Source organism: Lemur catta, chromosome 20, assembly GCF_020740605.2.
Source record: "Lemur catta isolate mLemCat1 chromosome 20, mLemCat1.pri, whole genome shotgun sequence".
NCBI lineage: Eukaryota > Metazoa > Chordata > Mammalia > Primates > Lemuridae > Lemur > Lemur catta.
In genome coordinates this window covers 15,856,253-15,870,521 of record NC_059147.1, presented here as the reverse complement: position 1 = coordinate 15,870,521, position 14,269 = coordinate 15,856,253, and the positions used below count along the sequence as shown (strand labels likewise).

General features: G+C 41.5%; 1 protein-coding gene across 5 annotated transcripts in view; it reads left to right on the top strand.

Annotated features, from left to right (window-relative positions):
• Nucleotides 1–14,269, top strand: part of WWOX (WW domain containing oxidoreductase) — a 903,487-nt gene that overhangs the window by 91,621 nt on the left and 797,597 nt on the right. Inside the window, exon 6 of one of the 5 annotated variants that reach the window (XM_045533591.1) lies at nt 10,576–11,504. The exons of the other annotated variants lie outside the window; for them this stretch is intronic. Coding sequence (XP_045389547.1) covers nt 10,576–10,632 — 57 coding nt within the window. The 3' untranslated portion in view covers nt 10,633–11,504. Of the gene's footprint in view, nt 1–10,575; nt 11,505–14,269 lie in introns of those variants that run through there. 5 annotated transcript variants of the gene reach the window in all.

The window sequence follows — 14,269 nt, the reverse complement described above, 5'->3', positions numbered from 1 at the left end:
CTTTCTCAAGAATTGCCACACAGAGAAAGGAAGGAAAAAAAAAGGACAAACTTTTCTCAAACAGCAGAATGCCATTCAGAGATAACTGGGAACAAGTATTAAAGAAAAGCCAAAAATAAATAAGTACATAAAACCCACCCCCCAAAAAACCCCTAGGTTTTGGTGATGTTGGAAAAATGACGTGTGAGCTGAAGTTCCAGACACTGAGCTTCATCTATTTTGTTATGTTATGACAGAAATCATTACAAGGGTGATAGGTTTATTTCTAAAGACTTGCTTCAATATTCAAAGTACATCTATTCTAGCATTCCTCATTTTGAGCCAGGCTGTGGATCAAGATGAAAGAAAAATTAAATTGTATATTGAAGAGCTGTTAATTGAGCTGTGCTGTATTTAACGGGGAAGCATCGGCTTCAAGCGGTCAATACCGCTGAGGATTTTTAATGTACTGCATCAGGAGACTGTCAGTTTGCTTTGGAGAATGCAAACAGGGCTAATGACAAAGTCCTGCAAACTTTTGTTGTTGCTGCCGGTCGCTTTGCAAGGCGAGTGTTAATCCACCCACGGATGAAACCCAGCACACAGGTGTTCATCATGGAACTAAATCCTGCGTTTTCTCACCAGAGGGCTAATGACACACTGCTTAGTCACCAGAACCTATTTCCTAAGGAGTCATTTTGGGGCTTGTTTAAAGTTTTTAATGTAAGGGCTTATATAATATTAGATTCCTCCCCACCCCCGCCGCTTCCTTAATCAATGTAAATTCATTTGCGTTTCAGAGGGTGGCCAAGTAGTATTTCATCATCTCTAATATCCATTTAAAAATGTTAGGTCTACCCAGTTATAATTCTCAAAAGTAGCCTATCAGTGGTTTAATATGTTATCTCCATTCTCTAAGGCAGTGTTAATTTCCTTTTGTAGTTAATCTATCCTACTACCAAATTTAGTATATTTATAGTTAAAGATTCTGTTAAGAGCTAAGTGATTTAAGTACATCTGGGATAAAGTGGCCTTGGCTTTAACTATGAAACAAATTTTCTTTATTTCATTCTCTTCACTGATAAATCCATAGTAACTGGAGGCATTTCTAGAACTGTGGGCAATTTGAGCCTCTAAAGTTTGATTAAAGATACTTCAGATATTCCTACTGAGAAGCTAGAGGACTGAGAGGGATTTATTTTTAGTTCTGGCCTTGGCACAGCTCAGTGGAAGTGGACAGAGACTGTGGGTTTCATTTGCATGCTGCCAACTTCCTAAAGTCTGGGGGTTGGGGGGGGGCGCTTACCTCTCAGGAAGGTGATGGCGAAACCAGTTGAGCCTTCTCGTGGCCATCGGATGTACTCAGGCATCACTAAGAGTCCAGAGGTGTGGCTTTGAAGGGTGCTTTCCATTCATTCATTCATTCATTTACTCATTGATTCATCCATTCTTTTATTCATTTGTTCATCACTTACATACTGTGGGCCTACTGTGTGCTGAGCACTGATCTTGTCAGGTTCTTGGGGAAGGCTTTGTTGGTGAGGTGACATTTGAGCAGAGTGTATGGTGCAGGAGAGGGCGATCACACCTGTGAACTGCTTAACAAAGTCCCTGGTGACTAGAAGGCACTGCAGATGTTGGCAGTTGCTGCTGTTGCCACCACAGCCACTGCTGCTACTGCATTGTCAAGATCTCTGTGGCGAAGCACAGAGGTGCCTTGGAAACTTAGAAAAAACAGGCAGCTGGACTGTGTGCCTAGAAGCAATGCGCTGATTCTGTTACGGATACTGTGGAAAAGAGGTTCCAGAAGGAGGAGTTCAGGGTGAGAATGAATAACGTGGAATGGCTGATGTGCACTACAGAGGGAGAGGAACACAAAGGAAAGGCATGAAGGGAGGCAGTTGGGTGGGGTGGGAGGGACCTGGTTCAAATCCGGGCTCTGTCATTACCTGCCTTTCACCTTTCTGAGCTTGGTTTGTCTTGGACATTAGAGATAACGCATGTTAAGTTCCTAGAACATCATCACAGGAACTATATTTATTTGATCATACTCTTTTATTTATTTATTTGGTCCATTTGGGAAAGATGTGGGGGGGGGCAGTAAGCAGGTGAGATCCTGCTTGGAATGCAGGGCCAGGAGCTCCCCTGCCCAGTCCCGACCTCATTCCAGAGATCAGCTTCTGGCCTCAGCAACAGTGTGGCTGGGGACACGTCAGCTCTCTCCTTCTTTGGCCATCAGCTGCTGTCACAGAAGGAAGGCTCACTACATGGAGAAGAGTGGATTGATTTCTTCTCTGAGGGCAGAGGTAGATCAATCTAGGACTGTAGAAAAATATGTAACCTCTGAGGAAACAATAGCTAAGGCATTCCAGAAGGACTCAGGCCCCAGGAATGGTGGTGGCTTGCCAGGGGCAAATGGAGGAATGGCCCCTTCCTTGACTACACGTGTGGTCTGCATTGGATTCGAGAAAGCCCCAAGAGGACTAATAGGCTGACTGTGCCTGGATTTGAATTTCGTAGCTAAAATGTGGGTGAGTCTACCAATAACTTCTTCAAGATGAGGTGGTAAGAAATATCTTCTCGTTCTCCAAATCTGAATTTAGGTCCAAGAAACAGTGTATGGAGCACAGAGGGGGAGGAACCAAAAAGGACACAGGATTTAGGATAGACATTGCGACGTAGAGGGCCTGACTGGCCCACTCTTGATAACTTATGGGCAGCCCCATGTAGAAGGCAAAGTAAACGCTGACCTCATGAGAAAGACGTGGAACACAGAGATGGAACTTGAACTGGTTCAGATGGCTTTGATCAGTCAGGATGCACTAGACCCTGCTGCAGTAACAAACACTGCCAGGCCTCAGTGGCTTAACACAATGAGTTCATTTCTCATTTCTGATATCTGACCAAAGAGGGTAAGTTAAGGGGGCTTTGTTCTTTAAAGTCACTCTGGGCTCTAGGCTGACCTTGGCATCATCTCTTACAACATGCCACTATTATTTCTGCAATATGGGAAAGGAAACACGGCAAATCAGTGTCTGGCTTGTAAAGCTTCCACCCAAAAATATTGCTTCCCCCCACAACTCACTGACCAAAGCAAGTCAGTGGCTGTGCCCAACTTTGAAAGGGCAGAGAAGTGCAATCCTACTGTGTGCCCTAAAGAATAGAAGAACCAGAACAATTGTGAGCAGCTCTAATAACTGCCACCATGGCAATGGGAATGGCATCTATTTTTAATGTGGCTGAGAAAATAATTGGTCAGATATTACAGGATCTTTTTTTTTTTTTTTTTTGGAAGAGGGTGGAAAAGAGCTTACAGATTAAAAAACTGGCATAGCACCTATATTTTAAACAGAAGGAAAAGATGACATTGGGGACCAGAGACACAGAAATTTCACTTCTGTGCCATGACAAATACCAGGGAGATGTAATTGCAAAATGAAGCTGCAAATGTCTTACCCAGGGAACTAGGTAACAACCTGCTTGGCTTCATAAAGAAGGAATAATATCCAATTAGACTAAGTGTATTCGGTGCCTGAGTGACAAGCCCTGGAGACCTGAGGGCCTCTGGGGCCCCCAGGGCAGTTTCAGGAGGCTGTCTCCAGACCTGTCCGGGGTGTGAGCATGTCACACTCTGCCCTGCGCCTCCTTGGTATGGCTGCCTCGGCTCTGTTGAGCACTGAAATGAAGTACAGCCTGTGTTTTGGTGTCTGACCCTGTCGGCCACCGGGGCAGGGGCATTTGCCTGTCAGATTCACCTTGCTGCTTCCCTGCTGCCTGGGGCTTGAGACTCTGCACACCTGGCTCCAGGCTGCGGCCACCTCAGCTACTTGTTTCACACTGACCTGCTGGACCCTCTGGTCTCAGGATCCCTGGCCCTGTCACTGGCTCATCCAGGGTCATTGATGTTCCTCTTGCCAGGGTATCTGAGTGCCTTCAAGGTCAGACTGAAGGGTCCAAGTCTAAGCCCCGCCAATTCCTATTTGTGTGACCTCTGACCAAGTACTCAACCTCTCTGAACTTCAGTGTCTTCATCTGCAAATGTGGTTCGTAATTGTTCCTACCTCTCAATGGCTTTTGTGAGGGTTCAGATGGTGACTCCTATAAACCACCAGGCACAGTGTCTGATGCTTTTCTCTCAGTCTGTGTCTGCTCCTGTCAGCCCCATTATCACACTCCCACCCTCAGAATAACCGTTGTCCCTACTAATTACACCATTTAAGCAGACTGCCTAGCACTTTCCTTTCCTAACAATCATGTCTGAGTCCCTGAGGAAGTTACTAGGCCTGCTAAAAGCAAGGGCAGGTCCTTATTTCTTTGTAACCTTAATGCCTGTCTTGGCTCTACCCAGTTTGACCTGCAGTTGGTTTCATAGTTTGATTTTATGCCTTTGTTTGCCTATGAACTGCCCTTATAGTTGTGAAAATAAATTGAATATCAATAGTCAATGAGTAAAGTTTACCCAAACATGTTCTCTGTCTAAAAATTTGGAGCTGGGCTGGAACCTAGGAATACTGCTTGGTATCTTTTTAGTTCTATTGCTATGACATTATTTGGGACTTAATCATATTTAAAGAGCTTAACAGAGATGAGTAGTAAGAAAGTTGTCTTTGCTGTTTAAGCCAATATGGACTAAAAACCCAGTGGCTTGGGACATGGTAGGGTTTGGTAGCAGATGCAAGATATTGCTGGGAAGAGAGTGCTAGCAGAGGAAGGGGACCGCATTATGTTTCTGGCTTTGCTATTTAGCTGTGTGCTCTTTGGCAAATCCCTTACATCCCATGGGTCTGTTTCTGCCTTGTGTGGGGCACCTGCTGTGTCTCAGGTGCTGAGCTTGGTGCTTTACACAGTGTCTCATCTTTTTCAATCTTCATGATGATCCTTGAGATATGGGGACTATTTTTATTCCCATTTCACAGATAAGCAAACTGGGTCTTCAAGGTGCTAACTGGCTCATGGCTAGACAGCAAGTCAGGGGCATAACAGAGACACAAACACGTGGCCACACAGTGGTCTCAGCCATCAGCCAGGCTGCCTGTCTCATCAGGTGACTCATGTGGGCCATTCCATCAAAATAAGTTTCTGGTTCTTGTCAATTAAATATGAACAGCTGAAAAGTAAAAAGAATAATAACAATGGTAAAAGAAATAATAATAAATATAATTTTTTTTTTTTGGTCTTTGTCAATCCCAGAGCCTGGCTTAATTATTTTAAAGTAAATTAACACTTTGCTTGGACACTTACAAATTTATAGAAAACCTGTATATATTATTGAATGATGAGTTAAATCTGTTGCATCAAAGTATATTCATTTTCTCCTGCTGCTATAACAAATTACCACAAACATAGCAGCTAAACAACATAGATATATTGTCTTACAGTTCTGTAGGCTAGAAGTTCCCTGTGGGTCTCCGTGGGCTAAAATTTAGGTAGCCGCTGGGCTACATTCTTTTCTGGAGGTTCCAGAGGAGAGTCCCTTCCCTTACTTTTTTCCATGATTTAGAGGCGGCCACATTCCTTTCTTGTGGCCAGCAAAGCTGTGTCTCTCTATGCCTTTCTTTTGTGGTCATTTCTTCCTAGGACTCTCTTCTCCTGCCTCCTTTTTCTACCCTTAGGGACCCTTGTGATTTTTCACTGGACCCACCTGGATAATCCAGGGTCCTCTCCCTATTTTAAATTCAGTGAATTGGCAACCTTAATTTCATCTGCAACCTGAATTCCCCTTTGCCATGTAGTCTACCCTATTCTCAGGTTCCGGGGATTAGGACTTGGGCATCTTTGGTGGTGAAAGGGGCATTGTTCTGCCCACCACAAGATGTTAGCACACTGTCCTATACCTACAGTAATAAAAATCTGGTGCCTTCCTTCCTGATTTGTCCTGACTTCCCTGCCTGCCTTATAGGATGTGTGGAGTAGTTAGACAGCACCCAGCACCACTGGCCAAAGTGAAGGTAGTTGGTTGGACTCCTGCTTTCCAGCTGGTAGAATAGCAGTTACATAGGTAAAACGCTGGTAGAAAATAAAATACAAGGCAGGGAGGAAGTAGATTTTGTGTGAGCAGTAGAACAAGAATAATAAAGAGTCCCAATAATGGACTAGTGTGCTGCCTAAGATGGAATACTGCTGTTTCGACATCCTGGCTGTGTTGAGAAATGTGATTCTGCTGACGAGATAAGAGTCTTACCAGACTATTCTGCCAGGTTCTGGGCTTCTGACCTTAACAGAGACCAAAAAACTTAACAGGGCCTCAGAAGAGAAATCTCCTATTGAAAGTTATTAGGTGCCAGGTATCTCAGAAAGTGTTTCACACATGTTTGAAGCATTAAAAGCAAGATTCATCCATTCACTCAGCAAACAGTTATTTCACCTACTGGGAAAGGGTGTTTAATATATAGGGGTACAGGGATAAATAATTCTGTATGCCGTGGAGGCCGTGGAGACCCATCTCCTTCTGAAGTCAGCATATAAACTGGAAATGCAGTGGACTCAAATGACCCTCAAAGATCCTTCCAGGCTTCATGCCCTTGGCAACTCGAAGCCAGTCTGGAAACTCACGTGCCAGTTTCTTCTATTTCCACAGCAGCCTCCTCTTCCATGAGAAGCAGAAGCCAAGGTGGCCCACCCCTGCTCAGCACCCTCTTGTTTTCACCCTCCCTGCCCTTCCCTTTCTTGATGTCCTTGTCAGGTCTGCTAAATATGTGGGTGATGCAGGTCTAAAAGACCAAGGTGCATGGGGAGGCCAGGGGGCCAGCTGTTAGCAGGTGTCACAATTTGACTATATGAAGTAGCAAACAACTCTTTTTCCAATTCTACTGTCAACCAACAGGAAAACCACTCTCCTTCCTCTAAGGTAAATAAATATAGTGATAAAGTCACTAAATTGATGACAGTCTGTAAGGGAAAATGCATTTGTGTAGGCAACAGGTTTCTTAGGCCAAACTAAGATGACTGCTGCAGTGTTTTTTCTGGCCTGGCCACTGGGCTTTCTGGCCTTCGGGGGAGGCATCAGTCAGCACACTCATGTAACGAAGGTGTTATCTCCTGTGTGAACCCATGTGATCAGGCTTTCCCATGGCATGTTGCCACTATTGTTCAGAGCCACATGTAAATGCTCGCCATGTTCTCAGCCATGCTTTTGGCCGCTGCTGTATCCCCCCAACAATGAAGAGCGTGTCTCACCTGCCCGCTGCCACTCGCCTTTTCTTCCAATTTCCGAAGTTTGTGCCAGAGCACAAGCTAGCCACAGAGCTTCCTCCTCACACAGTCACGTGGAGGTTTTAATGCTTTCTCTAGCTTTATGATGTCTAGAGTGGTTTCCATTCAAGAAAGCAAAATAGAGAAGGCATTTTTACTTTGAGGCAAGGGTCTTTCCTAGCTCAGAATGTCCCTGCCAGTGTGGGCCATGCAGGGTTGAAACGCTCTCTGGTGCACATCCAGGTTCATGTGCTATCTATAGAGACAGTGATTTTTATTCATTAGAATTTTTGAGTCTAATTGTTTTTAAACTGCCACTCTTGTTTGTTAAAGATACAGATGTCTGGCCATAGAGGAAAGCAAGGTGAATTTATTGTTGCAATTAGACGCTTCACAATTTGAAAACTTATCACTTAAATTGGTGAAGTGTCACTTTTATGCAACTTGATGTTTAGAAGTCCTCGGAGTCCAGGACTAAACTCACATGCAATTTAACGAGATCTTGGTGAGATAAAGGAAGTCACACTAGATAACACATTGAAACACACCGTATGGAATTTTCCAATTTCGTCCTACATGGTAGACTAGGTGGAAGGAGGTAGACCACAAATTGATTTTTGTGTAACTCTTAAGGAGAGTAGAGTTTTCGTTTTTTTAAAAAAAATCATTGAGTTTGAAGTTGCCCCATGTTAGATTAAGGAAGTTAGTTAATATGTTAATATGAATCTAGATGAACATTGCATGTTTCACGCTTCATGTTAATTTGTGTTGTCTACTAATCTCTGGGAAACAGAGAATAGGTCATAGGTTATAATTTTCTTATTTATGGGGATTAAACAATATCTTTAAAATGTAAAATAAAGCCGACAAAATGCACAGCCCGATAACAACAACAAATCTAATCTGAAGTGACATGAAGAGACTCTCCAAGACGTTTTTCTCTTTAATGTAACATGACTTTAAATTGATGCAGCACCACAGTGATTGAAAAACTCTCAGAGCTTGTCTCCTATGATTACATTTCTGATCTGTACAACTTAATTTTTTAACTTGGTGAGTCTCAGTTTTGCGAATGAACAGTTTTCTTTTGATTTTTCTTTTACTTTCTTTGGGAAGAGAGTTTATTTGGCAACCAGGCAAATAAAGCTCTATTACCGTGGGGAATAACGGGAAATCCCGCAAAAACAAAGGACCGTGGAAACTCAACGTAGAATATGTACCTCCAAGTCTCTTCTTTTTTCCTTCTCTCCTTTCTTTTTTCTTTTTTTCTTTTCTATTGTTTTGTCTTTATTTCTCTTGACTGTGGTAATGGTTGCATATATCTGTGAATATATTAAAAACCATCAAATTGAACACTTTCAGTGGGCAAAAGATATGGGAACTATATCTCAGGAAAGCTGTAATTTTTTTTTAAGTGTCTCTTGAATCATCATCAGTGTACTACTCTGTAAACTGTATTTTGATGAATTTAAAATTAATTTAGAGTGGATTATCTTTCCGTGAAATGTGAGGTGATGCCAAATGATTAGCACATGCTTGTTCAGTTAGGTACCCATCTTCTTTATCCAGTGGTGTCTGGAATGTGTTAGGATTTTGTGTGCTGTTTTCTTGAGTTAGGGGTTGCATTTCTTGGGCCCCATATGTGATATCAATGAGTTTTATATGGTTTCAAGGCCAGTGATGTCATGAATACCTCCACTTATGCAAAACTAGAGCATTAACTTTTATCTTTTTGATTTCAGACATTTATGCATATAGTTCTCACCTTCCTCCAAAACCTTATTTTCAAAGCTAACTTTATTTATTCAGTTGGAGTAATTGCTAAAGTGAATAACAAATACATAACAAATATTACTTTGGGTCATAACTGTATATTACAGAAATGACTCTTCCTAAATAATCCCCAAAGGCCTTCTGACTACACTTCTGCTTTCTCAGGAGTCTCCCAGTGGTATTTTTTGATCAGAACTTGAAAAATCAAAGCTTTCTATTCCAGCTCACCATCTTTTTAAACTTGGCAGTCCTAGATTGGGTGTTAACCTTGACATGGCTACTGATCACCGAAAGTTTTTATTTGAAATGTGCTTAATGTTTTCTTAGATAAGACAAGAAGTTTAGGGACAAGAAAGCCATTTACATGTTTTTTAATGTGAGAAGAAATTTACAGGTGGTGGTGGGACAAGGACTCAGAAGCATAAAAGGGCCATGATGTCAGTTCTGAGCTACAGTGTGATGAAGAGGTACCACATTTGTGGTCATAGGGTAGAGACTTGTTCCTTCAGGGAAACATGGTCATCATTTCTTCCCTTACCTGGTATTCACACCAGTAATTCCTTTTGGGGCCCATTCTAAAAATCAAGATTAAAAATATCCATTGAGAAGCTCAAGTTTATTACTTAAAGCAAGAAATTTTTATTCACACTTTTTAACTGTTTGCTTCATACGTGTTTAGATTCTTTAATTGCGTTTTCTCTTATCCACATGTACCTTTAAGCAGGTGAATCCTGGAGTAGGTTTTATTATATATCACACCACAGAGTTAAGCTTGGTTCGTTTGGATTTTAAAAATCTCCAGAGCTTTGAGAATGACTTTGAAACACTCTTTACTGTGGGAGCTTAAAGAAAATAAATCTCGAATGTCCTCTATATTAATTCACCTGCTTGGAAAGTTAGAGATTAAAGGGTTTAGTGGGATTTTTATATTTTCTGTAATTTCTATTTGTATTGGAGGAAACTGTTCTTTGTATGGAGTGGTTTAGCTTTCATAAAACAGAAAGATTCCAATGTTGAGAGAAGAAGAATAAGGAAAAAAGTATAACATAAATGCATAAAACTTCCTATAGCTTTTTTTGTATTAGATGTGAAAGAGTTAGTAAATTACTTTAATTAAGTGTACTCTGAAGAAAGCAATCTCCTGTTTTCATTAATGATGAAGTTTGTAGGAAGGAAACGTGGATGTTTTCCTTTTGAAAGAAAGGACTTGTCTTTCTTCAGAAGGCTTTTTGAGCAAACTGAGGCAAGGAAAAGAGAAGGAGATACTGAGACAGGACCAGGGTACCATAGCCTTTCTCATATTCTGGCATGGAGAACTGAGGTTGCTAATTAATGACCCAAGAGCTAACTCTTGTTTGATGAAATGCAAGACATAATACGCACATTGCATTTGACTGATGTGTGATTATTACCATCCATTCATGTGTAATCCTGTATTTGGAAGGTTTGTAATTTGTTTTTGACACATTTCTCTCCGATTTCATGCACTCATACATACAGCTCTCACCTTCCTCCAAAACCTTATTTCCAAATCAGACTTTGTTTATTCAGTTTGGGTAGTTTATTGGCCTCTATTTATTTTTCTTAATACATAATCTCTTTTCTTAATGCCGTCTTCCAATCCACATAAAGAATGAAGCCTCAGCACTGGAACTTAAAACTTCTGCGGAGAAAAGTCAAGGCCTTTGAGCTCCTAAAACAGCCTATGGAATTCACTTTACATGCCCTCTGTTTGCATCAGTATATGGAGAATGTTTGAAAATCACCAAAAATTCATTGTGTGTCTTGGAACAATGCCGTTTTTCTGCTTGATCACTAAGATGGCAACCGGAAAAGAAGCCAGCTGACCCCCAGGGGGCAAAGAGAGGCGAAGCTGTCTCCTGGGAAGTTAAAGGGAGGCCAAGTATTTTCCAGTGCATTTCCAATGAGTATTTCTTCGGGGCCAAGGGCCCAGCTGCGCCTCATTAGGAGGAGAATTTGGCTGTTACACCACTTAATAGAAGGAAAAAAAGAAAGAAAGAAAGAAAAAGAAAGATGAAGAAAAAGCCAAACCAGCTAAATAGCAACATAACTTGGGACAACTTGTGTCCACAATCTTTCATGTCCTATGATGAGTGTGCCAGTTGCTCGCTGTGAGGAGGAAAAAAATGACAGTATGCAGCATCAACTTTTTCCTGAAGAAAGGGAGGCAAAAAAAAAAATATTTTGCAGCTGAGACATGGATGGTACCTGTTAACTTTAGGCACAGTGCAAGTGTCACCCCTGGAAAGAGACTCCTGGTGAACAGCACTTTTTACCATTTAATCAGTCTGTACTTCATCGTATTTATAGCCCTGGCGAGGTTGGCCCATTGTTACACAACGAAATTGTGATGTTCAGCAGTTTATACCTTGGGAGCTGGAAGCGTTTCTCCACGGTGAATTTGTAATATTAATTGGCCATGTCAGTTCATGACAAATGTAGTGACATCTATTTCAAGTATTTCAGTTTTATGGTGCTGAAGAAGTGACACACGCCCGAGATAAGTAATCTCACAAAAGATCTTCATGCTCGCTGTGTAGCGCTTCCAGAACATGCTCTCAGAGGAGACGCAAATAGGCTCTGGGTTTAGGGGGCTGTCCCCTTCCTTTCACTCAAGGCTCCGAGGGTGCTGCAGGAGGGGGGCTGCTCCCCCTGTCATTCCCCTTTCAGTCTCAGGAGATGCTGGTTGAGGCTGTGGCGTGGACTTCCCTGCCAAAGAAACGTGTTTGCTACAATCATTTATTTGATTTGGGTACCTGCTGCTTATAGGCTGTGCCCATCAGTAGCAAGAAAATATTCATAGTGCCTTTCTCACTGTGTGCCAGTGGTGCTCCACTGGGGGCAATTCTACCCATCAAGGGGACATTTGACAATGTCCAGTGACATTTTGGTTGTCACCTCTTAGGCGGAATGGGCTGCTGTTGGCATCTGGTGGGTAGAGGCAAGGGATGCTGCAAAACATCCGACAGTGCACAGGACACACACCTACAACAAAGAGTTGTCTGGCCCCAAAAGTCGGTAGCGCTGAGACTGAGAAACACTGCACTTCTGTGAAGCGTGCCCTTTTGCGCTTTTCAAGCTTGAAGCATTAACAGGGCAGAGAGGAGTGCCAGTGATGTGTTGGTGGGTATACAGGAGGTTAATGCAGGAGATTCTGGAGTTCCTACTGTGTGGAAGGTGGTGGGGACAAAGAGAGGGTGCAAAAGGCATGCCGGAGGGTGGAAGGCAGCCCGCTGATCCATGCAGCAGAAAACACACAAAGTAGTGAGAGCCCCAGGTGATGCATAGTCATGGGAAGCAAGAGGCCAGAGCTATCCCTTTAGTTTCCAGGCCAGGCTCCCAAATGAGAGGGGGTTTGAGTTCAGTTGCAGAGATATTGGGGGAGGGTATTTGAGCCCCGCTGAGTGGTCACGATTGCCAAATGGAGCTGAGAAATTATCTTTACGTGATTAGCAGAGTTTCTAAAACAACCACAACACAATAAAACAGTTGTTCATGTGTCTTGAGAGAGTATAGTCATAGAATCCATATGTCTAAGGTATGCAAGTTGTTATTATTCCTGTTTCATAGATGGGGAAACTGAGGCCCAAGTAGGTTAAGTGACTGCTGAAGCTCCCATTTGTCAGTAGAAGGGAAGGAACCAGAAGGGATGTCTCCATTATTTTTCTTTCTCTTTATTAAGTAGAACAAGTCATTTTTTGGTGGTAATTTCCAATATATCATTTCTGATACTACACGCATGTATTGGTCTTAAAAAATTTAAAAATATGGGCAGGCCAAAAAAAGAAAACAGAATTGTGCTGGAAACAGCCTTTTTCCATTTAATAGTGTTTCTGTGCTACTAAATCCTTCAACAGCATCATTTTTAAATAGCTGCCCAACATCCTAATGGATAGGTGGGTCATAATTTATTTAACCAATCCCCTATTGTTGGACATACAGGTTATTTACAGCTTTTCTCTATTGTAAACAGAATTGCCATGAACGTCTTTGTATAACACTCCAGTGAGTGATTCCTTACTCTGCTGGCAAGTGCTGGTTCCAAGGGTAAGATCCATAGGCTCTGAGATAAATTGACCTCTTGAAAGGTTGAAAGGCTGCTACTTCCCTGTGTCTTCACTAAGAATAAGGAATGTTTTCTAAAACTGAGTAGTAGGAGGTAGAACCTAATTTTGCTGTGCATTTCCTTGATTATTAGTGAAGCTAAACATTTTTATGGACTTACTAACAATTTCTTCTTTCGAAAATGGTCCATTCATGTCTTTTGACTGATTTTTATCTCTGTGTCTTTATGGATGATAAGAATTTTTATGTGTTTGGGTACTATTTAAATGTTAAGATGTTAAAGATATTATTAAACCTTTGTTATGTATATCACAGGGTACAGTAAAGCATAGTAGCTTAACTGTGGGGTTTCATTCTGAGAAAAGCATCATTGGGCACTTTCCTTGTTGCACTAACATCATAGAGTGTACATATACAGACGTGGATGTTATAGTCTACTACATACCTAGGCCATATGGTACAGCCTATTGCTCCTAGGCAACAAACCTGTGCAGCATGTTACTGTACTGAATACTGTAGGCAGTTGTAACATAATGGTAAGTATTTGTGCATCTAAACATATCAAAACATAGAAAAGGTACAGTAAAAATACAGTATTATAATCTTATGCGACCCCCATTGTATATGTGGTCCATCATTGACTGAAATGTTTTGTGGCAATGACTGTAGTTTCTCATGATCTCTACTTTTTTTTTTGTCTTTTAATTTTGTTTAATTCTAAAGTAGCCAAATCAATCAGCCTGTCCTCTATGATCTTTGGTTTTAGTTGTTATGCTTTAAAAATCCTTCTCCACAATAACATTATATTCACTTGTATGTCTTACTGGTTTAATCCTCCTATGTTTGACCTTGAAATCATTAAATTCATGAGAATTTGCTTTGCTATGAGGAATGGGGGGGTCAGGATCCAGCTTCCTTCTCCCAGATGATTACTCTGTTGTCCCAATACCAGTTATTGTAATAATTTATTCCTTTCCTGGTAAATACACCTGGGCTGACTAAGAAAACTGTGCTTCAATGCAATTATTCTATCTTAATTCATTAAATATTAGGTTAACATGGAATAACCCTGACATCCCATATTTTTCCTGTTTTCCAAGTAGCACATCCTCTTTGCATACTATTCTATTCTCTGTTGTTATAATTGGACTCCCTTCTATAATACATCTAAATAAGGTATTGTCTTTTCCCCACCTTAGACTTTAAAGATAGTGCTAGTACTATTTTTATTTTTATTCTA